General features: G+C 37.7%; 2 protein-coding genes and 1 pseudogene across 2 annotated transcripts; 2 read left to right on the top strand and 1 right to left on the bottom strand.

Annotated features, from left to right (window-relative positions):
• Positions 1-3,750: 3,750 nt before the first annotated feature.
• Positions 3,751-4,481, bottom strand: LOC146872448 (uncharacterized). The gene is made up of 2 exons (XM_085662323.1): positions 4,139-4,481; positions 3,751-3,845 (listed from the first exon to the last, which is right to left on the bottom strand). Exons 1-2 carry the CDS (start codon positions 4,479-4,481, stop codon positions 3,751-3,753), a joined length of 438 nt encoding a protein of 145 aa, XP_085518449.1.
• Positions 4,482-17,533: 13,052 nt separating this feature from the next.
• Positions 17,534-18,624, top strand: LOC118448526 (uncharacterized). Its single transcript, XM_085662322.1, is given in 2 exon segments — positions 17,534-18,568; positions 18,616-18,624. Coding segments are annotated over 2 exon segments (1,044 nt in total).
• Positions 18,625-18,664: 40 nt separating this feature from the next.
• LOC146872447 (uncharacterized) lies at positions 18,665-19,234 on the top strand (annotated as a pseudogene).
• Positions 19,235-25,444: the final 6,210 nt, after the last annotated feature.

Below are 25,444 nucleotides of genomic sequence, written 5' to 3'. Positions count from 1 at the left end.
TAGAAGTTTCATTAGAATATCTACCTTTCTATGATATAAGGTGCGACAAAACTGCAGTTCCGGACAAAATGATAGCACATGTGTGTTGTATTTAATTTCTCATAAATGGCTTAATATTTTATAATATTAGATAATAATACATAAATATAACAACGCAAAATGAAAAAAACTAATATTGAATCGGACAAATCTGAACGATCTTCGTACAGATAGTACATAATCTAAACAGATAAAAATCAAAGGCGAATACAATAGATAGCACACTTTCAATATATATATTCATATCTATCCCAAAAACATAATTTGCCTCTGAGTTTACATTAACCCTTTCGCAACGGCGCTCCTGTACAATGTACTTATATATCCAATGTACTTTACTAAGTTACAGCTTTATTTTGAGTTCGCTATTGAAATAAAATAATAATATAATTATGATTTTAATAGTATTTATTCTATGTTATTTTTTAATAATCTTTTATAGTATGATAAATTTTAAAACAGGGACAAATACACAATCCAACATTACATTCTTTGCACTCATAACGTGATTCATGTCTCCTATTGTTTTTACTGCAAACAGCGCATCTTCGTACTTTATTTTTCCCTTCGAATGTATACATAGCAGGAAAGTATATATAGTAGGAAATGTATATATAGCAGGAAAGTGTCTTTCTGTGAGTCTTGTAGAATTATCATCAGTAGAATTAAAACTTGTATTAAAAGAATGTCACTGTATTGATTTTTGATATTTTGCAAGTAATTGCTCAATTAATTTTAAATGAAATTTCACCATAGATATAGTTACACCAGTCTTCAACTTGTATAAGCAATAAGCTTTCCATATACACATATCTATCATGTGCATGAAATATTTTTTGTACCATTTTGTATTTTTATGTGTTCAAGCAATTGTGTTTAGTACCGTGTCCGTATTATCAACTTCTCCTATGAAATTATTATAATCATGTGTACAAGGTGGTTTTCGTACTATTTTTTCTTTTATAGAACGTTTTCGTACACTTACGAACTTACCTAAGTGCATAATAGATAACATAAAAACCTCCTTTTTATCTATCCAACAATAAAGTCTGTGCCGTATATTGTTGGCGACAGCCTCTGTAAACCAACAACTGATTGCCGTATCTAGACGACGTCAGCCGCTATAAACTAATAAATGACTGCCGTGTATAAACGGCGTCAGCCTTCGTGGGCCAAAAAGTGACTATCGTATGTAGATGGCATCAGCCACTGTGATGCACCAAATGACTGCCGTATATAGACGGCACCCGTCGCGAAAGTATTAATTTTGTGTAGAACCTCCTTTATTTTCTATCACTTCAATCATACGTTTAGGTAATGATTTATATAACTGTCGGATTTTATTTTAGATAAATTGTCCCATTCTATTTTAAGAGATTTTCTTAGCTCGTGGATGTTATTAAATTGTTTACTATTCTTATATACTACTCTTGCAAGCTCTGTTCAAATATTTTCAATAATATTTAAATCTGGAAAGCGTGCAGGCCATGGCAGAAAAAATATATTTCCCGCAAAGTATGTTTCAATAATTTTTGCATAATGAATTTAGCATTATCTTGTTGAAAGATAAAACTATTTTTTATTATTTGTTCACTGTGCTTATTAATTTGTTTTTGAATTAATCTCAAGTATTTTTAATTGTTCATTTTCCCCTGAATTGACTGCAAATCAGTTTTACAGTTATATCCTATTGTGGCTCAAACCATCAGATCACCTTCACTCATTTGTTGTTTAGTTTTTCTAATTTCTTTCTTAGATCGTGGTAATAGCACACAAATCTATGTGGACCATCTAAATTAAATTTTTTGTCATCAGTGAATAATACTTTTCTCCATTTCTTTTTCCACTGTACTCAGTTTCTTGCAAACTGCAAACATTGCTCCTTATTATTTTGTTAATGGATTATTTCTCAATTTTTCTTGCTGTACAAGTTGAATTTGAAATGATACGAAGAATAGCTTGCTTTTCACAGTTTAATAAGGTTGGTGGTGTTTTTTTTCTTCATAATTATCCGTATCTTTTAATAAATTATAAATGACCTTACGACTTCTTTGTACAATTCTCACAATTTTTGAAATTGTCAAATTTTGACTTCTTAAAGTAATAATTTTTGCAACTTCTTTTTCACTGAGTTTATTACCTCGGCTCATTTTTCAAAATGTTTAAAATACGCGACACTAGTTGTTGCTTATTTGTCTGAAGTTGAATCTTATTTTCCAAATAAGATTCTTTACATTTGTCTGTTTACATTTTGTACTAGGAAGAGCAATCAAATTCGACCGATTCAATGCCAGTGTTTTTTGTCTTGCATCGTTACATGTAATATTTTTTAAAATTAAAAATCTTAAGCTATCTTTGAGAAATTAAAAATAACACACGCGTGCTATCATTTTATCCAGGACTGTATAAGACACTGCATATTTCGGATAGAGAAATGGGAAAGGAATCAATAAAAACATATTTTCAATCTCCCTTACCAGGACTTCCAGGTCCCGCTCGGCGTTCATGATAGCCTGAGACAGGTCCCATCCCGATGACAGGAGGGCCGTGTCATCCGCATAGCAAACAACACGGGAGCCACCTGGCATTGGGGTTCGGAGGTCACTATCATAGGCAATGTTCCACAACGTAGGGCCCAAAACAGATCCCTGTGGGACTTCACAATACATCTGTTTTTCCACGGCGCGTCCATGACTGTCTATAAATGTTATGGCGCAATTGTTTAGATAACTCTTGATGATGTTCACCAAGTAGCGTGGAAAGTTTTTTCGCTCCATCGCCCTGACGAGAACGGTTCACGGCAAGGAGTTGAAAGCGTTAGAGATATCCAGATTCACCAGGATAACCACTTTCCTGTCCCGCGTCGATGCCTCCACAAATTTTTTAACATCGAGGATGGCATCTACAGCGGATCTGCCCGTCCTAAACCCATACTGCGATGGCACCAGGGTTCGAGTTTCTTCTAAGAAGCTGTTGATCCGGCCAACAACTATGCGCTCGAATAGTTTCCCCAGTTCGCCAATCACGCATATTGGTCTATATGATCCCGGTGAGTCCGGCGCGTCCCTTTTCTTTTTGATCAGGACGAGCCTCGCTATCTTCCACACTGTCACGAACCTTCCTGTCCTCAAGCATGCGGAGAAGCACTGCGCCAACCCTTTCCCACAGTGTGTGGACGCAGCACGCCCAACCACACCTGGTATCCCATCCAGTCTAGGAGCCTTCCTTCCTTTTTCTTTCCTGGCGGCAGCCAAGACCTCCTCCGCAGAGATAGTCACCTCTGAGAGTGTAGGTTTCTGCGGCTCATCAGTTCCCGGTCCTCCTGGGAGAGGATTCAGAGAGTTCAGAGAGGATATTCTCCAGTACCTCATCCTCCAGGGTTTCAGTTAGTGGTGGGGCATAAGGCCTGAGTTTTCCCAAGACCAATTTGTAAGATCTGCCCCATGGATCATCTTCTATAGAATCCAGCAGGTCCTTCCAGGAGTTCTTCTTGACTTCCTTAATAGCCCTAGTCAGTGGCCTCCTTGCGTCTCTTCGGGCGTCCAGACACCGCACTATTTCCTCCCTGTTCTTCCTTTTCCTGGCTCTGGAAAGTTTCCTTACTGTGATCGTCGTAACGGCCCTAAGGTTCGTTAGTTCGTCCGACCAACAGTAAGTACTTTTACTACCGCGGGTTTGTCCCCTCATCCGGGACATGGCTATGTCGCACGCTTATTTCAGTGTAGACTGTGCCCATTTCACAAGTTTGTCTGCACAGTCCGCACTGACCGTGTTCTCCCCGCACATAGTTCCACCCGTCCACTCCACTGAAATGAGGGCCGCAACCAATTAGTCCTCATCCAGGGAGTTAATCTTCCAACGAGGGAGTTTTTTATGTTGTGGGCGAGAATTTCGGACCCCTGTGGCCTCGTGATTATAGCTAAATCTAACATAGAAATGGTCCGACAGGGACTCAGCTTCATCCACCATCCACCCTGACGCCAGCTGCCCCACGTTAGATCTATAACGCTCGACCCCTGTGGTCGAATGCACGTGGGACAGCCAACCCAGCTCAGCAGACCCAGGTTCATTCTGTTGGCCCAGACGCAGAGCAACTCACCCCAGCGGTTACTCCTGCCTTTCGGGTCCCATCTGCTGGACCGGGCATTAAAATCGCCAGCCACCAGCGCTGGGAGAGCGGGGAATGTTCCTAAGAGCACTTCAAGCTCATCAAGGAATCTACTAAACATGATCATGTTCTCGCTGGGAGGAAAGTATACCGAAACTACCAGCGAGTCCCCCCATTTAACGGCTACGTAAAAAAGGCCCCGACGCACCAGGCTACAGGGTCTTCTACTCTCGCCCACAAGCACCGCGGAGAGTGAAGTCCCTCCTAGGAATGAGAACCACCTCTCATCCCCCGGAGGAACCCACCATGGTTCCGCAATGACCGCCAACTTCATTATGTCCTCGCGCATGCGCTGTGCCAGCAAGTCCTATGCACGGCGCGCGTGGTTCATGTTTATTTGTAGAACAGCAGAGGACATTGTCTATGAACTCTCCGCTGCTTCTACTCCTATTGAGATGCCCGGTACACCTTGTTCCACCTCCATGTCTTCTTGTACACTTCTCTTCTCGGTCACTTTCACTGTCTTTGCAGTTTTTTCAGCGACCTTATGCGGGTCTTTTTGGGTTATTGTTTCCGGGCAAACATTTGATGCTCTCACGAACACCTTGTCCACCCATTTTTTGGGAGGCACAACCGGGCACTCCCAGGAACCGGCACGGTGGTTGGTCTGCTTCCGGCCGGCATCTGCGCAAACCGGGCACGCCATTTTGTCCGTACGTGATTCGGCCACTTGGCCCGGTTTCCCACATATGTAGCAAAGGTCTGTCCTGGACTTTGTGGCCAGGCACGTTGCCACGACATGTCCTTGCGCAAGGCACCGGTGGCTTGTGAGGGGCCGCTGCCTGAGTTTATGCATCCTCACTTTCGTAAGTCCCACGTCTATTCTGCCCCTCTCGGATGGCAGGCGTCGGAGCCGTGACAGTGGCCTCGCCTAATCTGCCCCTGCCAATCCTGATCTCTCTAACCTTAATGAGGTTGGGGTCTGTTCCAGACCGCACCTCCAGAAATGCGTTTCTTATGACGGTACCGTTAGCGTACGCGTCCAGTCCCACCAACCTTATGGTGCTCGTGTGCAGGGGGCGGGTGATCTTTGCTCCTGGGACAGCATTCCTTAAGCCCTCCGCCATCCGGTCGGCCTTCGCATTTGCCCCTTTGCCTCGTACCTGCCATATAAAGGCACCCGTGAGTCCTCTCCTACAGGACATGGTGCCGATTCCCAGGTCTTTGAGGTTGATCCCCTTCGTGGCCCGCACGAGTGCATCCCTGTACATCGTCTCCTCGGTACAGGATAGGGAAATTGCAGCCACTTCTCTTTCCCTTTGCATCCTCTTCTTCCGTCGTTGCGCACCGCTCCTCCCCTTCCTTCTTTTCCTAGGGGGCGCCTGTCCACGCAATGGTTGAGGGTCGTTGACTTCATCCTTTGATGTAGCCAGGGAGAGTGCATTTGCTTCCTTCCTCTGGACCCACCTCCTCTTTCGGCCAAGCACCTGCACAAAATCATCTTGCGGGGTTAGTGTCTTACCTACACTTACCTGCTGCGCAGGGGGTCTAGTAGACTCAGCACGGAGTGTGGGGCCCTTGTGTGGTCCACCAGCCCCAGTCGCTGCTCCACTCAATGTCTGATGCCGCTGTTGTTGCTGCTGCTGTTGCTGGTGCAGCTGTTACAGTACTTGCTGCAGCTGTTGCTGTACACTGCGGACAGCCTCCGCCAGTGCCTTTACCGACCTGTCTGAGTGGCTTGCGTCCGGGGTCCTTTCTTGGCTTTTCCCAGCCAAGGGAGTTTCCCTCTTTTTGATTACCCTCTTGAGACGGATGTTCTCCTCCGTGATTTCCTTATTGCGCAGCTCCATGGCCCTAAGTTCAGCCTTCAGCTGCTCAATTGTCTCCTTCGCTGACGGAGGATCATCTGCCCGGGATTGGAGCCTTACTCTTAGGGTCTTGAGTCCCTCTATAGTTATTCTATGGGTACGTTTCATGACCCCCGAGATGTCTCCTTTGAGGTTGCGACATTTCAACTTGGCACTTTCGGCCTCTATGGAGGCATCCCTCAGCGTATCGATCACCCTACCAGTCTCCACCTGAGACAAGGCGGGGGTCTCCGCCGGTCCTCCCTCATCCAGCACGGGCCAGTCTACCCCCGACTCATCCTCCTCGGACGAGTAGACCTCTGGCCTCGCACGTTTGATCTTCCTTGATTCTCTTCTTACCGTCAGGCCGGAGAACCGCATGCCCTCAACGGCCCTGGCAGCCTTTTGCCACTTCTCCAAGTGGCACTCTTCCCTTCCTACACTTCCTGGCGCATTAGATGCACCACAGGCCAGGTCGCTTATCTGCGGTGCCCCTTCCTGACGCATTATCCAGAGCTGGGGCCAGGTTGTCTACCCCAAGCTCCTGGCAGTCGTTGGTTGACGACAGCGGGTGGCCTGCCCTACCACCACCTGACACCGCCGTGGCACGGGTATCCCTCCCATGCTCGCTTATCCCACTGGTCGTACTATTCATAATTATATCATTATAAATGGGAGCCAGGGTCCTCAAAAGAAGGGAAAGGAACGGAAGGAAGCTAGAGAGAGAGAAAAAGAATAGAAAAAGATATGACAAAAGAACAAAGAAAGTAATAGCCGTACAAGAACATTCACACACCATTCACGCAGTCCCTTTTAGTCGCCTCTTACGACAAGCAGGGAGTACTGTGGAAGTATTCTACTACATCCTACCCACAGGGGGACATACTCCAAGATGTAACGCAACTCCACAAGACTTGCACATTAAGTTTGTTATTCTTCTTTTTTGTTTTTGGAACATACGTGGCAGTTTCTTCGTTTTCGTTTATTCGTTTTGGAAATAAGTACTAATTGGTGTTGCTTTATGTGACCGAAAAGTCTGTCAACCGGATCATGATGAGACGTACGCGATGTAGTGACAACCTCCAAGTTTTGCTCAAAAGCAGGTACATGGTATTTTATCCACGAATCAGACATTTTCAATAAAAAGTCGTGAAAGCGGTGTCTCTTGTGTTCTGTATTGAAATATTGACATGTATGGAATGCATTAAATAATACGCAATTAAAGAGGTACATGCAAACCTTTTTTGACCATTTTATAGTTTTTCTGTATATAGGGTAATAACTCAAATATTGTTCTACCCGATCCATTCCTTTCATGTATTTGTTGTAGTCTAAAACACTTTCAGGTTTTTTTATTGTGTAATTGGTTTTTCTACATTTTATTTGAGTGTTAGTCAAAGTGGCATTATGTATTGTAGAGATCATTCGTATCGTTTTAGTTTTCGAAGCTCTCCATACCTGTGCGAGTACTTCACCTTTCCGTTGATGACAAGCTTCAAATACATTGACATTTGCGCGCTTTAATTTTTCCGAAAATCCTCTATTTTGTCGTATCGTTCCACAAACTCGAATTTTCTTTTCAAGTAAATTCCCTGGAAGTTCTACACTGTTGTAATAATTATCCATGTAGAGGTGATACCACTTTCCATAAGAAGATGCCAATAGTTCCATCACTGTTTTAGCTAAAGGCTGTCCAACGCCGGAGTATATCTTGAATGAGGAAATGTATCCCGTAATCGAATCACACAGCATCCGAATGAGTATGCCATATTTCGTAATTTTCGTAAACTTTAAAATTTAACCATCCACGCCACGGTATCATTCCTTCATCAGTTGAGATGTTTTGACTTAGGTTAAAATTTTCTTTAAACTTTTTGGAAAAATAATCAATTACGAATTGCACTTTGAAAGGCCGGTCGGCATTATTCGGTTTATTGTTGTCGGAAAAATGTAAAAATGATAATATTTGTCTGAATCGGTTACGGGACAACATTTTGCGAAATATCGGTGTGTCTATCAACGAATTCGTTGATCAATAATCATCGATCCTTGCTTTTTTTACAATACCCATAAGTATAGCAAGCCCAAACCATTTTCTAAGTTCGCATACCGTAATGTCCACAAATTTGGCATTTTTTTATCCAGTTTCCTTCTATTGCAATTTTAACTGTAGTACTTGTTGGTTTTATTGCTAATATATTCAAATAAATCGTTCCCAGTATATAATTCTACGATATCCTCGACGCTCTGTGTATCTTTGGGAAATATGTTTGAACCCGGAGATCCTTCAAATTTATTATTAGTCCTCGGTAAATCAAAGTCTGACCACTGTGCACTTTCTTCTTCATCTGATTCATCCGAATCAGTTGGCAACTGTAGCGTTCGCCGAATTCTTCTTATAGGTATTTCACTATCTTCCGACGATTCTGCTTCACTTTCATTTTTTTGATATCCATCATCTTCTTCCCAATCGGCCAAGTCATCCAGAACGTCAGACAAGACGTCCGCGCATTCATTGTAAATAATCGTATCGTCTCTTTCGTCTGCCATGATGAAAGGGCACAAGTATTTATAAAAACAAAAAACTCGTTGACGTATGTAACTTATTATTATCTAAACAAAACACCAACAGAATGCAAAATTCGGCCGGTGTCGCCGGTTGTTGGCCGCTATTTCGCGCACGACACCACTGTGGTGTCGCCGGACAGCATAGTGTTAATAATGTGTCATGCCACTTTTATTTTTTATTGCCTCCATTAAACATTGCGGAATCGATTTATATAATTTGAAATTTGTTCTTAACTAAATTTGACACAATACTTTCTAATACAGTTTTTAGTTTCTCTACAATGAGGAACTGTTTTCCGTTTCCATATACAGCACGAACTAACAATCCCAAAAAGTTTTCTATTATATTAAGTCTTGTAAGCTATGGTAAAATTTGTATATTATGATTTTGGAAAGATCATTTTACGTGTTTTGCTGTATGTACAGTGGGATTGTTATATTGAAAAATATAATTTTTGCAACCAATGCTATTGGCATGTCGACTTAACTGCTTTTCTAATATGTCTATATATTTTGCAGCATTCATACTAATTGTAACAAATTTTATTTCGCTTTTTCCGTTGTAGTCTATTGCGAACAATACTATGATATTTCCGCTCATTTGCCTTCTTGATAAATGCAATTCTTCTTTGCGTAAATTATGAAAATAGTACGAAAGACCATCTGAACTATTCAAATTAACCTTATGGAAATAAGAACATATCAACAATTTTTTGTTCGTAGAAACTGTAGCTGAAGATTTACTGAAGATAAAGCATTATAGTTGGATATATTGCGTTGCTAGGTAGTTCTTATCGGTGGGAATTATTAAGGATGAATAATCGGAAAGATTGAAGGGATCGTAATGACTAAGTCGAATTTTTCTCCATTCAACATCAACAAAAGATTTTATTGAAATGTTTCTCTTTTTCACCGTCACACCAATTCTAGATCTGCAAATAAAATAAAACAAATATATATAATTTCTAGATTACTATTGCGGTGATTTTTCTTCGATAAATTCGTTTATTTTCTTCCTAATTGTAATTAACAAAATATTTGTTATAACTATGATTGGTAAATTACTACTTTGCTTCAATACAAACGCGCGCGCACAAAGAGCTTGTAAACATTTTAAGCCGATTTATACGAACTTCTCCACTCGATCTTTCATATTTGAGCAATGTAAAGAAAACCATCGCTCGTATAAAGGTTTGTATCGGTGCTTCTATTGGCTTGCCAATCTCGATCCAATTTCATTGACTTTTCATACTAATTCTCATGCAATTTGATGTATTCCAATAGGGTGTCTCCATCATCTAATGCTCCAGTGTTACCCTGATTGTTAATTGCCACCAGGGTTTCCCCAGGAGACATTTATCTTTCAGTCGACTGCAGAGCAAAAACGATTCTTTTCGCTTAAACGATGAATTCTGCGATCTATTTTCAGCATTGTTTTGCGTGGTTTACCATTTTTTGACCAATCAGAATATATGTCAGTCTTTAAAAATTTATATCAACTTTGTTCGCAAGCAGTTTCTGATCTATTAATAATAGAAGATATTTCAGCAAATGTTTTATTTTGCTTTCGTAGCATCATAATTTGTTCCTTTTCGAAATTTAGGAGCAAATTTTGAGATTTACTTATACTTTAATAAGCCGTAAATAAACTTAGAACAACAAAAAATGCACTATTGTCACTTATATTGACTGCCGCTTATTCGAGTACTTACGAAGTAAGTTAGAAGGTATTTAGAAAGATATTTCAGAGGATGTAATAAAACTATTAAATAAAACTATTGTTATAAAAGTAATATAGAAACATGGTTTATTAAAAAAATTATTTACAATGTAATGTTTTGAAACATTCTATACAAAATTGGAATTGGTTAGGTCAATCTGGACAAAACATTGTTACCTTTTTTACATTTTCTCATCCCTTTAATCGGTCCATATAAAGTCTTTTATTTGAGTAGCATAATTTACAAGCACGTCTTGTAAGTGCTTGTCGCTCCAGTTGCATTTTTCGAATAGCAATATATGGTTAGCCCTATTAATTTCATAGCTACTAATTCTCTAAATTTTCTGATATTCAGCATATTTATTTATTTCTAACGCCAGCAAGCATAATATAATTTCGTCATCAACCAATAAAGTAAGCATATCGTAGAGATTGATATTGCCAGGTAATTCCCTAATAAGGTCGACTGTGTCAGTGAAAGAAAATGATGATTGCCGACAACTAAATTCGTTCTATTCATTAAACTGGACTGTACTTTCTTCAGTATCAACTTTTCTTTCTTCCTGAACAACTAATTCTTGTAAAATATGATCAATAATGTCTATATCACATTCACTATCACTGCATTTATCAGTATCCGAATCAGAATCTGACGATGTAATTCTATTTATGTCTCTTTTTGAAAAATCTCATCGCTACTATTCGAATTTTTGTAAGCCTTGTAACAGGTTTTTTCTTCACTTTTATATGATTCATTAAGAAATAACTTCTCCATTTTTCTTTTTGACATTCCAAAAAATTAGGATAAAAATTTTAACAATTCGTCATTACAGAAAAAATATTTCAAAAAGAAAAAATAATTTTCGAATCTCACACGCTTTCTTAGATGTTTCGTTCTTGAGGAAAGATTTTCAATTGAATGCATATCCTGAAATGTTGTTTTAAACATGCTTATCTTCTGTTACGATAAAGAACAATAGGCTCAATACTATTCTCCAATATAAATTTTCAACTCAATGGAAATTCTTAGGCATTTTGTTCTTAGAAACAATAAACCTAATATGTTAACACATCCGCATCAATCTTAGAAGTCCATGGCTTGACGGAGATTTTCTTGTAAACTCGCGTGGCAATCAACGTGATATATTGATTTTAACACATTGCCGCAAATGACGGCTATAGCTGTCCGATTTTTAATAAAGCTGTCCGATCTTTGTTATACTGTTGAAAGATATGACTACAAATTACTTGTTCGATTGATCGTCTTAAACAAATGACCGCTCCTTTCAGGAGCTCGAAAGAAGTGAATATGGAAAAAGTCGTATTTTGTTTAGAATCGATATCCGAAAAATCAATATTAAAAAAGTCAAACATGTATCTCACTTATTACGAAATAACAAATTGAATAGAAAGATGTATATATATATATATATATATATTGAATTTATCTACATTCTTTCTATATTATATATATATATATATATATATATATATATATATATATATATATATTATAATCGAAATATAAATTTGTTGTCTTAAATTTATGATCGTTCTTGTAGCTACTGTTTCCAGTTCAAGAATTGCGTCCAGAAGAAAATGAGGGGCTCGTCGAGAGTTTTCAATTTTTGGAAATTTTTCCTTGACGAGTAATTCTATGAAATATCTTTCGTTTAATTACTTTTACTCTCTCCAATGTTATATTTGTTATTAAAGATAATTTTTCGTTATCCTCTAGTTATTTTGCACTTATGTCTATGGGTGTTCCAATTATTGTTAAAAAATACGCGCAGTGTACGTTATGCATGATTATATAGTTCCTAATTTCTAAAATTTGACTTTATATTAGCGTACAGTATTTCTTTGAGGTCTGTTTCGTCTTTGTCGTTTTCATTATCTCTATTATCTTTAGTTTTATTTGCATTCGCAATTGAAATTGGTATTCTCGGAATCGTTTTCGATTTTGTTTTCAGAATTATTTCCTACGTGTATGTTATTGCGTTTATTATTTGATTTATTAAATAGGTTTTTATTTTTAGCGTTTATTTAGGGGAGTAGAATTCATCAGTCATTCGTCATTCGTCATCGTCTATCAGAAGTATTTGTATACGCATATTTACGGGATTCCTCGAGTCCGTTTATGTTTCTCTTACTGACATTGTAAACAATCTTATATTCGTACTTGGCGATTTTAGACTTCAACGAATCAATCTAGAAGTTGAATCTTTTACTGAATTTAACCAGATTAACAGTTTGTGATCTGCTACTAAATTAAATTGATTTTCGTACAAGTATGGTGGAAAATAATTTATATTATAAATACCTAAAAATACCTAAAAATACCTAAAAATACCTAAAAATAATTTAAATTATGGTGAATAGTTCTTTTTCACTCGTTGAATACTTTGTTTTGCTTGGTTTAAGAGTCTTGAGGTATACGAGATATTTGCTGATTTCAACTTAGCTCAGAATTTCTTCTATTGCGTAGTTCAAAGCATTTGTAGTAACAATGAAGGGCTTAAAAAATCTGGTATTGTAAAAAAGGTTCTTGACATAAAAGTTTTCTTAAGGTAAGAATTTATAATGAAGGTTTCGTAAATGGATGTAGAGTATTAATTGATTGATTCAGATATATATTCAATAAGTCTCCGGTCTGACACATATATGACAACATTGCTGACAGATCCATATGATCCTTCAAACAATACATGTCAAAATTTCATGATATTCTGATAATTAGTTTATAGGTTACAGTGGTTTTAGTGACCCTAGTTTTGTAATTTTCAAAACACTGGATAAAAAAGAATTTCGTGTGTTGATTAAATATTGTTTTTTGATGGGGAAAAATACTGTTAAAGCCAAACAGTGGTTTGATAAGCATTACAGAGACTCTGCATCAGGGAAATCAACTATTATTGACTGGTATGCTGAATTTAAACGCGATCGTACAAACACCGATGATGCTGAATGCTCTGGTCGCCCAAAATCGGAAGTTGTTCCGGAAAACAAAAAAGTCCACAAAATAGTTTTGAAAGACTGTAAAGTGAAGTTACATGAGATAGTTGACACCTTAAAGATATCAGAAAGTAGTGCGTTTACAATTTTACACGAAAATTTGAGCATGCATAAGTTACTTTCGAAGTGGGTGCCGAGTTTGCTCACACCGGACCAAAAAAGACAACGTATCGACGATTCAGAGTGTTGTTTAGAGTTGTTCAAACGAGACAAAAAGAATTTCTTGGGTCGGTATGTGACAATGGATGAAACATGGATACTACTACACAACTATATCAAAAAGATTGCCAGCTGAGTCGACAGCAGCCGGTAAAAATTGTCCAAAGCGACCAAAAACTCAAAAGTCCGCTGGCAAGGTTATGGCATTCATATTTTGGGACGCGCATGGTACTTTGTTTATCGACTATCTTGAGAAAGATAAAACTATCAATAGCGAATATTACATGGCATTATCGGATCGATTGAGTGTAAAAATCAAGAAAAAACGGCCTCACATGCAAAATAAAAAAGTGCTATTTCACCAAGACAATGCCCCGTATTACAAGTCGATGAAAACGATGGTTAAATTGAATGATTTACGCTTCGAATTGCTTTTCCATCCACTGTACTCTCCAGATCTGGCCCCCAGCGATTACTGGCTTTTTGCAGACATCAAAAAGATGCTCCAGGGAAAGAAATTTTACTCAAACGAAGAAGTGATTGCCGAAATTGAGGCCTATTTTGAGGGCAAAGACAAATCGTTCTACAAAAAAAGCATCGAAAAGTTAGAGAAGCGTTGGAATGAATGTATCACTCTTGAAGAAGAGTATGTTGACGAATAAAGTCGAATTTCTAAAAAAAAATTTGTTCTTTCTAGCTAGACCGTAGACTTATTGAGTGATGTCAACATATATGGAGTTAGCTTGATTTTCCCTTATCTTCGTACGTTGTTGCCTTTTCTGATGTTGTTGTTGGCGTTCCTTAGTGTTTTGGTCCTTTTGCAAGATGAAGAAGAAGTTATGTAAGAGAACTCTATAGAGCTTTGATGATGTGTAGGCTGCATAGATACTATAGAGTGTGTAACCATGAATTAAAGTATCAACAATATATTTTATCAAGTGGAATATTATAAAAATTGCTACTGTCCAGCGCTCGCTGATCCGAACATTACGAGTGCTCTCCATAACCATTGTAAAGTTTTGGTTGCTATTTTTTCTAATGCATCCTCATTCATTAGATTGTACAACAATATTTTGCTTGGAGTAATTTGTTTCCCTTTGGCGAGAGTGTCAATAATGACTGGTTTTTTTATGGGCTCCATAATGTGAACGCAAAGTTTGTTTAGATCATCGCTTAAATAAATTCCATTGACCCCTAAATGTTCCGGGTCAATGTATTTCTAGGTACGTTTGGTTAATGGATGTATCGGTGGAGGTACTGAGTCTACTAGTCTAGGAATTATTCTATACCAGGTTCTATGAATATTGGGGAATATCTTATTGCAGTTTTCCGATGAGGCTTCCCTTAATATTATGCATGCTTTTGGTGCCAAAAAGAATGATTTATTGTGATACGTTACGGTGATAAGTCCTCATTCTTGTTATCTATACCATACTTTCAACAGTATAACGGGCATTCGTTGATTGATTTTATTTTCACTTCTACTGGTATGCATTTAAAAGGTTAATGATTTTTGCTGCGATTATAACCATGTATTTTAGTTGTTCCATTTTGACCTGTAAATCCATCTTGTTCCATGTTATGGTATCTAATAAAAGTGCATTTTTAATTCTTGTTTTTCAGGGCATATTTCTATTTTGTAATGTGGATGTATAAAGTTGTTAATTGAGTTTCGAATTGATTTTTGCACGTAGATGAATTTAGAATTTAATCTTCATCACGAAGAGTTGTGGATGTTCCGTCCGAATGAATCTGAAGAACAAACTCATTGATCTGTGTCAATGAAAATGTTACGTCTCTCGTTGTGGCCTTATAGAGAACGGGGCCTTGGTTCAGACGGTGTTAATTTTGTTCCGGGGCCCTGAATTCAGACAGGACTTTTTATTCAGTGGACAAATCATTCCTGTTTTGAGATGATCCTGATTGGTTTGTATTTTCGTAGGTGTATAATAGTTGCGCAAAGTGATTCTGATCGATGCGTGAACTACAACATCGGTCCATGTTCCAAAGAGATCACTATATTGCAATTCTTTGCATGTTCCATCGGTCGTAAAAGTGTCCCTAAGGATAAGATTTCTTGTTGTTGGGACCCCGTGGAGAAAGATCCCGTGGAGTATAATTGCTGGTACAACTGATGAATAAGTATATATCCTGCCTCCATTATGGATAAATGCGTGTAAATGCATGCAACAATGAAATATTTTTTTATCTATTTCAACACTACCATGTAATACCTTTATTGTTTGATACTCTGATGATTGTAACAATTGAACATATATGATATTGCTGGTAGATTGGAGATTCAGTATCTCGCAATAGGCTGTATCTAAGAGCGAGAACATAGATACATTGAACGAAATACCTGCATAGTCATATCCAATTAGTACAGTTGGCACTCTCACTAGTTTAATAATATTATAACATAATAAATGTTTGCATGAATAATTACAGAAAAAAATGTATATTGTGCATAATTAGTTTATTTTATAATAATAGGGAACAAAAAATTTGTAATATCTCAGGCCCCTTAAAAATTAAATCCGCCACTGATCATATTCGATCACATATATGTAAGATTTCGTACAGTAAAATATTTTAAGATCAATTAATTGCTTGACCTAGTCGTTGATACGGCATCAATCAAAACTTTCATTATCCTTATTTAAGACGATAGCTATGTCTTGTCATATTTTTCTGTGTCCTGTCTTTTTTTCGCTTTTTCTTTATATTTCGACTTTGTTTTTCGAAAAAGTTTTGATATGTTATTCTTTCTTTCTATTGTTTCTTAATTCTTATTAATTTTTCAGAAGATATGTTTTATAATTTAAGTGTTATGGTTTAACATCTTTATTATAGAATGCATTGAATCGATTTGACTTTATTTGTATTCGATAATACAGTGTTTTGTATTTCATATCTTTTGGAAATTTTAAATATTGTAAGTGATTACGCTTCATTATTTATTGTGTTAGTTAATGATAAAATAATGTACGAAAATTTATTTGCTACTTATTACCTATTATTAGAGATTCCCTTTCTCTTCAATTTCCATCCTCAACTCCTCGTCTATCACAACTAACAGGTCGTCTGCGTACGCGATCATATTGACTTCTGCAGAGTCCTCGAGTATCCTAAGAAGCTGGTCATAAGGTTTTAACAGGAAGGGCCAAGAACTGATATTCTTACGAGGCCTGCTTTGAAATATCATGTTCTTCCATAGTGATTTTGACCTTGTGATCGTCGAAGTACTGGTCATAACATCTGATACATTCCTCAGATAGTCTCGTTCCTTAACACTATTCCTATCAGGACCGGTCAAATGACCGTTTTTAAATTTTCAATTGGAATTTCCTACATTCAACGTAAGTGAATCGCCTTTAAATTTTACGACTTTTCCTCATATATATGTATGAAACATTTTTCAATATTCACTTATTTTTTTATTGTTTATTTTCTGAGAAAAATTTGTATTCTGTCTTACCTACCACGACCGGTTATTTGACCGGTAGTACGATTTATACATTTTTGTAATAGTTTCTCTCTAAGACTCAATTCCAAAACTATAATGTCGTTATAAACGAAAGTTAATGTAGTTGTGGCACGATTTTATCCGAGAAGTGCCTTCCAGAAAATGGTTTACAGCACTTCCAAGTGTTTACAGTTCTCGCTCGACTATCGGGTTAGCGGTGTTTATTTGCTTGATTGATATTCGATACGGTCCAGATCCTCGAATGTTCTTACGCCATCTTATCTACTATGACGTAAAATAAATAAACTTATAACTGAAGGAAATGTATAGACGTCTTCTCACGAATTCAAATCAGTATAGTCTTGCGACACGAACAGAGTGCATCGAAACGTAAAAGTCACAAAGAGCATACTTGGCAATCTTTTATTATTATTTTGTAATATTTTATATCGTATTACGTGTTATAAGTGCAATTTTAAAATAGTGAACAAGACTAACAATACGTCGCAGTAAGTTTCACATTTTATCTTTTATTCATTTTTTTATCTATTTTGATTTACATTTTCATATTTTAGTTTTTATTTTCTCCGTTGAATATTTAGCCTAAAATGTCAAGACGTTTGAGGAGTGCGAATGTATTATTAGAGAGAATAAATGATATCGATGCAGAATGTTTTGAAGATGATCAGGAAATTCTGGATATGGAAAATAACAATACGGAAAATTATGATCCACTTGAAAGCGACTCGAACACCGATGAGAACGAAGAGAATATTTCGAACGTACGTAGACGACGAAAGAGAAGAAGATTTTTAGTTACTTCCGATAGTGAGAATGAGGAAGAAGCAAGCGAAATTGCGATGGACGGAACTGTTTGGGAGGAAGTAAAAATAGGGTCTAATCCTGGAAGAGCACCTGGTCATAATATTTTTAGATAAACATCAGGCCCGACTGGGTACAGTATACGTAATATTATGAAAGGCAAAGTTAGGACTGCATTTTCTGTGATAATTGATAAGAATATAATTGAACTTATAAGAAAGTGCACAGAGACAGAGGGATTTAGAGTATTGGGATATAAATGGGAACTGTCTACTGTAAAGTTATATGCATTTTTTGCAATTCTGTATGCACGCGGTGCATATGAGGCTAAGAATATAGATATAGCACTTCTATGGAATAAAAAATGGGGCCCGCCTTTTTTCTCAAATACTATGAGTAGACATGACTTTACGGAGATTATGAGATTTATTCGATTTGACGACAGAAATCAACGAAGCCAACGGTTACAAACCGATAAATTCGCTATGATTTCTGAAGTTTGGTACAAGTTTATTGACAACAGTCAAAATTGTTATAAACCAGGACCATATATTACTATTGACGAACAATTGTTTCCAACGAAAGCAAGGTGTAGATTCACTCAATACATGCCCAATAAACTGGACAAATTTGGTATAAAATTTTGGTTAGCATCCGATGTACGTAGCAAATATATAATAAACGGCTTTCCATATTTGGGAAAAGATGAACGTAGAGAACCCTCAGTTCCTCTTGGAGAGTTTATCACTATGAAATTAGCAGAACCGAATGTAGGATGTGGAAGAAATATAACGGACAACTTTTTTACAAGCCTACCTTTAGCAACAAAACTTTTAGCAAAAAAAACTACGATTGTTGGGACAATTAGAGCAAATAGAAAAGAGCTACCAAGACTGGCAAAACTGAAAAACGACGATATGGCACTTTTCTCAACCAAACTCTATCGCTCAAATAATTGTATGTTGACAATTTACAAAGCCAAACCAAGAAAGAAAGTTCTAATTCTCAGTTCAATGCACAACCCCGTACAAGTTGAAGAAAATGACACCCGAACACCGGAGACCATTCAATTGTATAATAGCACCAAATTTGGCGTAGGTGTGACCGACCAAATGGCCAGAAATTATTCGGTAAAATCTAAATCTTGGGGATGGCCTTTGCAAGTATTTTTTAATATCTTGGATTTAGTCGGGATAAATGCATGGGTGTTATATAAAGAAACTACGGGAGGAGAAATTACAAGACAGGAATTTCTATTCCAATTGGCAGAAGAACTTGCCATCGAATACCAATAAGTGCTCGGCAAAGAAAATCAATCAATACCCATCGCAAGTACAAGTACAGGTTCCCATGAACGGAAAACATGTCAGATAAGGTATTGTAAAGATAATAAGACGAACAAAATCTGTCTAAAATGTAAAAAGTACGTATGCGGAAAATGTACAGTTGAGAAGCCCATTTGTAAAAAATGTGACGAAAAAGAATAAAATGTAGATTATGTACTCTTGAATAAAAGAAAATATATTTTTATACTGGTAAGCTGGCTATTGGTTTGCATTCAATATTGAAAAATATAAGTTGTGAAAGACCGGTCATTTGACCGGCAGCGGTAGGTATAGGTATACGTGAAGTGTTGGTAAGAATAGTGTTAATACATTCAGGCGTCTTTTTTTGCGAGGAACTATTTGTGATTCGCTTTTATTGCTGCTATCCGAATCAATTTTTAATCTATCCAAGATGAACATCAGTTGCAATTCTCTTTTTGATGCTATTTTGTAAAGCTAAAACCTAAGCACTTTATTGAAATGAAAAGTAACTTATAATACTTGTAAGAAGTGAGGATATTTTTAGACCGCAGGCGGACGTACCAATACAAAACTTCGCTGAAATTCTTTATCCTAAAGTTTGTAGTATTTTCGATTTTCTATTTCTTTATGACACGTAACACAATAGTAATGAAAAAACGCAGGTAGAACAAATATAATTTGAATGGTGTGTCGTTTATTCGTTTTGTCAAAAGATTTACGCATCAATTACAAGGGGCGCTGCTATCCAAAAACTAGATCGCGGTTTTACCAGCATGTTGGATATATCCGGCGTTCGTCTCCAGAGGGCGATCATGTGAATGTCGGATATATCCGGCGTTCGGCTCCGTGGGTTTTCATGTGGATAACGGATATATTCGTCGTTCGGAGCGAAAGGGTTAAAAACCACCGGGGTAAAGCTTATTGTAGAGTGATAAACACCACTGAAAAGGACTACGCCAGAGTTACAAGCGTTTGAAACGCACCAGGAAATAATACTACAGGCGCCGGGAACTTCAAAAGAAAGTACAATAGCCTACGTCGGAACCGTGAAAGAATGTCAAGGTAACAAAATGAAGAAAAACAATAGCGACAGAGCAAAAGAAATAGAAGCATTGCTGCGGCTGCATCATCTGAACGACAAGGAAAAAAAGACCGTCGTTGAGCTCGAGGAAAGAAAGTCGTTGACCTCTTATCCACTAGTGCAGACCTGCTTATCCACTAGCAGGAGAACAGCTGGAGAGCACACATGTGCTGACTCACAGGATTATCACTACCGACGAGATGCCAATACACATGAAGCAATATAGGTTTCCACCTATGCACAAAGAGGAGATCAATAAACAGACGCAGGAAGCGATATAATACGACCATCTCTCTCTCCTTACAACTCTCTTATATGGATGGTGCCTAAGAAAGCTGATTCAAAAGGGAATCCGAAATGGAGGATGGTAATCGACTACCGCGAACTTAATGAGAAGACTGTCGGGGACGCGTATCCCCTTCCCAAAATCAATGAAATTCTTGATCAGCTGGGCTCTGCAAAATACTTTTCGACATTCGATTTAAAGTCAGGATTTCATCAAATCGAGATGCATCCGGATAATACTCATAAGACTGCATTCTCGACACCTCATGGGTATTTCGAATTCGCGAGAATGCCGTTCGGGTTAAAAAACGCACCAGCCACGTTCCAATTGCTCATGGATCTTGTTTTAACTGGACTACAAGGCGAGGAGATATTCGTATACCTGGACGACATCGTCCTCTACGCAAGGTCACTCCATGAGCATGAGCATGATGTCAAGTTCAATAAGCTGATAGGAAGGCTAAGGAAGGCGAATCTGAAACTAGAGCCTGACAAGTGCGAATTTCTGAAGAAAGAGGTCATTTATTTGGGTCACATAATTGGCAAGGATGGAGTGAAACCCGATTCAAAGAAGCTACTGGCTGTAAAGGAGTCCCCGCGACCGAAGAAGGCAAAGAACGTTAGGCAGTTTTTAGGACTCACAGGATATCATAGAAGGTTCATTCCGGGGTTCTCAAAACTGGCGAAGCGCCTTACGGAGTTATTAAAGAAGGAAGTGCCCTTTAAATGGGACAAGCCACAGGAAGAAGCATTTGTGGTACTGAGAGACACATTGTGTGAGGAACCAGTGCTTCAATATCCAGACTTTAACCGCGAGTTCAACGTGACGACGGGTGCATCAGGTTACGCGATAGGTAGGGTGCTCAGCCAAGGACAAGTAGAGAAAGACTTATCTATATCATATTGTTCAAGACTATTGAATACGGCTGAGAGGAATTACTCTACCATCGAACGCGAAGTTTTAGCCATAGTCTACGCAGTGCATTACTTTAGGCCGTATTTGTACGGAAGAGAGTTCACACTGGTGACGAATCATCGCCCAATGTGGCTCAAATCATATAAGGATCCGACTTCGCGTCTGACCAAATGGGGTTTAAAACTTGCGGAGTATAATTTTAAAATAATTTACAAGGCAGACACGGCTAATGCGAACGCCGATGCCCTTTCACGGAATCCGCCAGAAAAGGCACAGGTTTTGCCATTACATCTAGATGACAGCTCTTCGAACGATTCATACTTCCACAGGTCAGACTCGAACGGATCCGACGCGATAGATTTAAGTAGGGTGTCTCGTGAGATGGAGGAAAGTAATACGAATAACTCTCCTAATCTCGACGAGAGCGATTTGTATTCTACCACGAAAATTTTATTTGAATTGGCTTCTCCACCATATAGGTGCCAAATCAGGTGGAGCATACGTACAGAATTTCACAGAACCTTTTCACAGAACAATGCGGAAAGACAATCTGGTCATATTTATTACACAAAAGGGAGATCCGTGTGATGATGGAGCAAAACAATTACGGGAAATGAATAAGCTTCCGAAATACAAAGACCTGACATTAAGACGGGCAAGGGTAACAAAATATGGGTCGAAAAATTTAATTTCATTGGTTATTAAAGAGAACATAAATATTGTAACGGACATAGAAATTTTGAATGATGCTCTGGAATCACTCTTGTCGGTAACAAGGAAACTGGATTTGCGTACAGCAAGCATCTCCAGGACGGACAAACTGGACGACATACTGAGGGGACATATTGAGCAAAGGCTAAGAGATTTATTCGATACAGAGAAATGCACAATTTGCTTTTGCAAAAATTTAATTAGAATACCCAGGGAGGACGAGCGTGAGGACTTAATACGTGAGAATCACTCATCGGCTTTAGGGGGTCACAAAGGAGTGACCAAAACATACAACTGAATTAGGGAAAGATATTTTTGGGAAAACATGAAGGGGCAAATACAAGCCTTCATACAAAATTGTCTAGATTGTCAATTAAAAAAATTAGTCCGGGTAAAGCATAAACAACCTATGGTGTTGACGGATACACCGGGATCGGCTTTCGATAAAGTGGCGGTCGATGTAATGGGTCCTCTAGCTCTGACATTATTTGTCGTGATAAGGAAAATAAATATATCTTAACAATCCAGGATCAACTTACGAAATTTTCATTGGCCATCCCTCTCGCGAACACCACATCAATATATGTAGCAAACGCGTTAGTGGTAAATTTAATATGTAAGTTCGGAGCACCTAAGGCCATTCTTACGGGTCAAGGAACAAATTTTCTAAGTACTTTAATAAAGGCTATAGCGCGCAAATTTAAAATTAGGCAGTATAAAACAACAGCCTTCTACCCACAATTTATCGGATCGCAGGAAAGATCCCATCATGTGCTCATCGAGTATTTAAAACAATTCATTGACAAAGAGAAGAACTGGGGTGAATGGGTAGAAATGGCTATGTTTTCGTACAATACGAGCGTTCACGAGGTAACTCGTTACACATCGTACGAACTTGTCTATGGTAAATTGGTGAGGGTACCAGCATCAGATCCACCACGGTGGACGATGAAATGAATCGGACGTACTTCGAATATTATATCTCACTAGTGAATAAGATAAATAGGATACAGCAGGTAGTACGACAAAACCTGATGAGATCCAAGGAAGTTTCCAAAAGATATTATGACAAAAGGCACACCCTTTAACGTTAAAGGAAGGAGACAAAGTATTTTTACTCAAGGAACCGACAAATAAATTTGGCGACTAATATACTGGATCTCATCAGATTTTAGAAATGCTACCCCACAATAATGTTAAATTACAAATAGGAAATCGTACTAAGATAGTTAATATAAATAAATTAAGGCGAAGATAAAATAAGCTAAAATAAGTGTATTGCAGAGACTATGGGGCTTCCGGTTGTATTAATCGTACTGTTAGGAACCATTAGTGGGGGCGTCTGCTTACTAGGATACGACTGTGGTGGAGCCTCCATGAATATCACCACGATGTCATTACTGGACACGGGAGAATGCACCACTCAGTCGCACGCACCAAACGCCACGGAGGTTTACATCCAGCTCTTACAATTAATGGAATATGACAGGACGCACGTGTACCAGTGCCATGTGGACAGACCAGGGAGTGATATGATCCCAATCTCCGCCGCCAGGGAGAACGCGAGATCACCCATTCTGGAGAGAATTTTGGCAGCTCGCAGAGACAAGTCGTCAGATTACGAGGATCAAGAACGACTTAATTAAGGAAGGAGGTGTCACGTAGGCGCCTAACGACGTGGATGAACTTATATCCAGAGTAAAGATTATTTAAATCAGGAATAAAATGTCGATAACTTCACATATTTTCAATACTACTTAGTCGAATTTCAGCGAGCGTTCGAAACAAGTCGTTTTCAGAAAGCATACGGAATAAGTTCTTACTGTGAATATTGGAAATTAAGGCTTCTGGTCTAAATGTAAAGTATTAGGGAAAAGTCTCAGATAGTTTCTAATAAAAATAATAATTTTAAAAACACAAGTCTTAAGGAAAAGATTTAAGAAGTTTTTGGTTAATTTTTACGTAAAGTTCTTACAAGTTTACAACGATCTTAAGGAAGATCAGAGTGTTGTTAACAATTATTTTTGGACATTATTTCCTATGAATTAAGATCAGTTCTTTGTCGAATCGAATAAAGGAATTATTCTTGGAATCATTTTGAAGAAGTGACAAGCTCTTATGTTTTATAAGTTAATTTTTAATTATTGATCTGTTCTAACCGAATATTTCCTTTATAGAATATCCTTTGTAGAATATCAGGTTTTGAGTGAAAACAAAACATTATTTTGGTTAAGTGAAGAGTTTAAGAGTACAGTTTAATTTAAATTAATAAAATAAACGCATTCGCGTACGGTATCGATAATTTAAATATTAACATAAATAAAAATGAACTGTTATTTTGTGTACATCATTTTATTAACAATTATATACTTTATTTGATGGAATTACGTGTCATCACTTATCACTTACATCAACACCCAAACCTTCTCCCATTCGACTTTTTCTTGGTAATCAAGGGTATCTGGGCACAAGGAAAGGCAACTCAAGGAATAAATTTTTATTGGTGGATTATATATTTTGGTAAGTCAAAGGAGACTTCAACAAACCATCTTGATAGTACCAGTGGACAGTTTTTATGATATCAGACATTTTTATAAAAAGGAATAAATTACTACTCTCAACCCTAAGCTACGTGCCAAAATGAGAAGAGTTTGCGAGGTCGCAGTAAATGGTTTTAATCCTTGATTTGACCATATCAGCAGCTCAAGTAATTTAAGTTTTCTTTGTTCATCCGATCATCTGGGACGTAACATTTTACTAACCCTTAACTATCAGCTGTCAAATAGGTTTTTAATAGGGTTGCCAAGACTTTACTGCACGAATGGTGGCAAATTCAAATCTTGTAACACCTTTTATAATATTTTCACCGTGTAATCTTCTGAGGGTAGATGGCATTCCTGAAATATTGTAGTTGCTGAGCATTGTGATAATTCTCTTATATTTCCATGCAAGAAGCATGTTATCCTTTCTGTATGCAACAGTTTTTTTTTTGTTGAAAATTTTGGTTTTCATATTTGCATAGATATGCCTTTTCGGTTAACTTTTATTGTATCAGTAAGATGACATTTCATTTTTAGAAATTCTTCTGCTAAATGAATGTCAGTGTACATATGCTATCTTTGTGCATCAAGAATTCTATCTAACAACTTTATATACAAATAATGGGTTGTTCGGAAAGTAATTTCGTTTTTTTTTTGTGAAAATGAAACACAATTTTCGTATAATGAACAAATATTTTATTAAATTATATATTGATCATTCTGGTCCAATACCTTTTTCCATCTTTCTGGTAGTCGCATGATTCCACACTCATAAAATTTTTGGTCTTTGCTGGCAAAAAACTGATCGAGGTGGTTTTCGACCTCCTCATTTGAAGTGAAGGTTTTACCATCTAAAA

Source organism: Vespa mandarinia, chromosome 17, assembly GCF_050613455.1.
Source record: "Vespa mandarinia isolate Hongniang chromosome 17, ASM5061345v1, whole genome shotgun sequence".
Taxonomy (NCBI): Eukaryota; Metazoa; Arthropoda; class Insecta; order Hymenoptera; family Vespidae; genus Vespa; species Vespa mandarinia.
This window is presented reverse-complemented; position numbering and strand designations above follow the sequence as displayed.

What these genes read in the sequence shown, in the direction of transcription:
- LOC146872448 (XM_085662323.1), bottom strand. Translation starts at nt 4,481, where the DNA reads ATGAAGTTGGCGGTCATTGCGGAACCATGGTGGGTTCCTCCGGGGGAT. An exon ending in AGGCAGGAGTAACCGCTGGG is followed by an intron (nt 3,846 to 4,138) that starts GTGAGTTGCTCT and finishes CCCTCATTTCAG; the next exon opens with TGGAGTGGACGGGTGGAACT.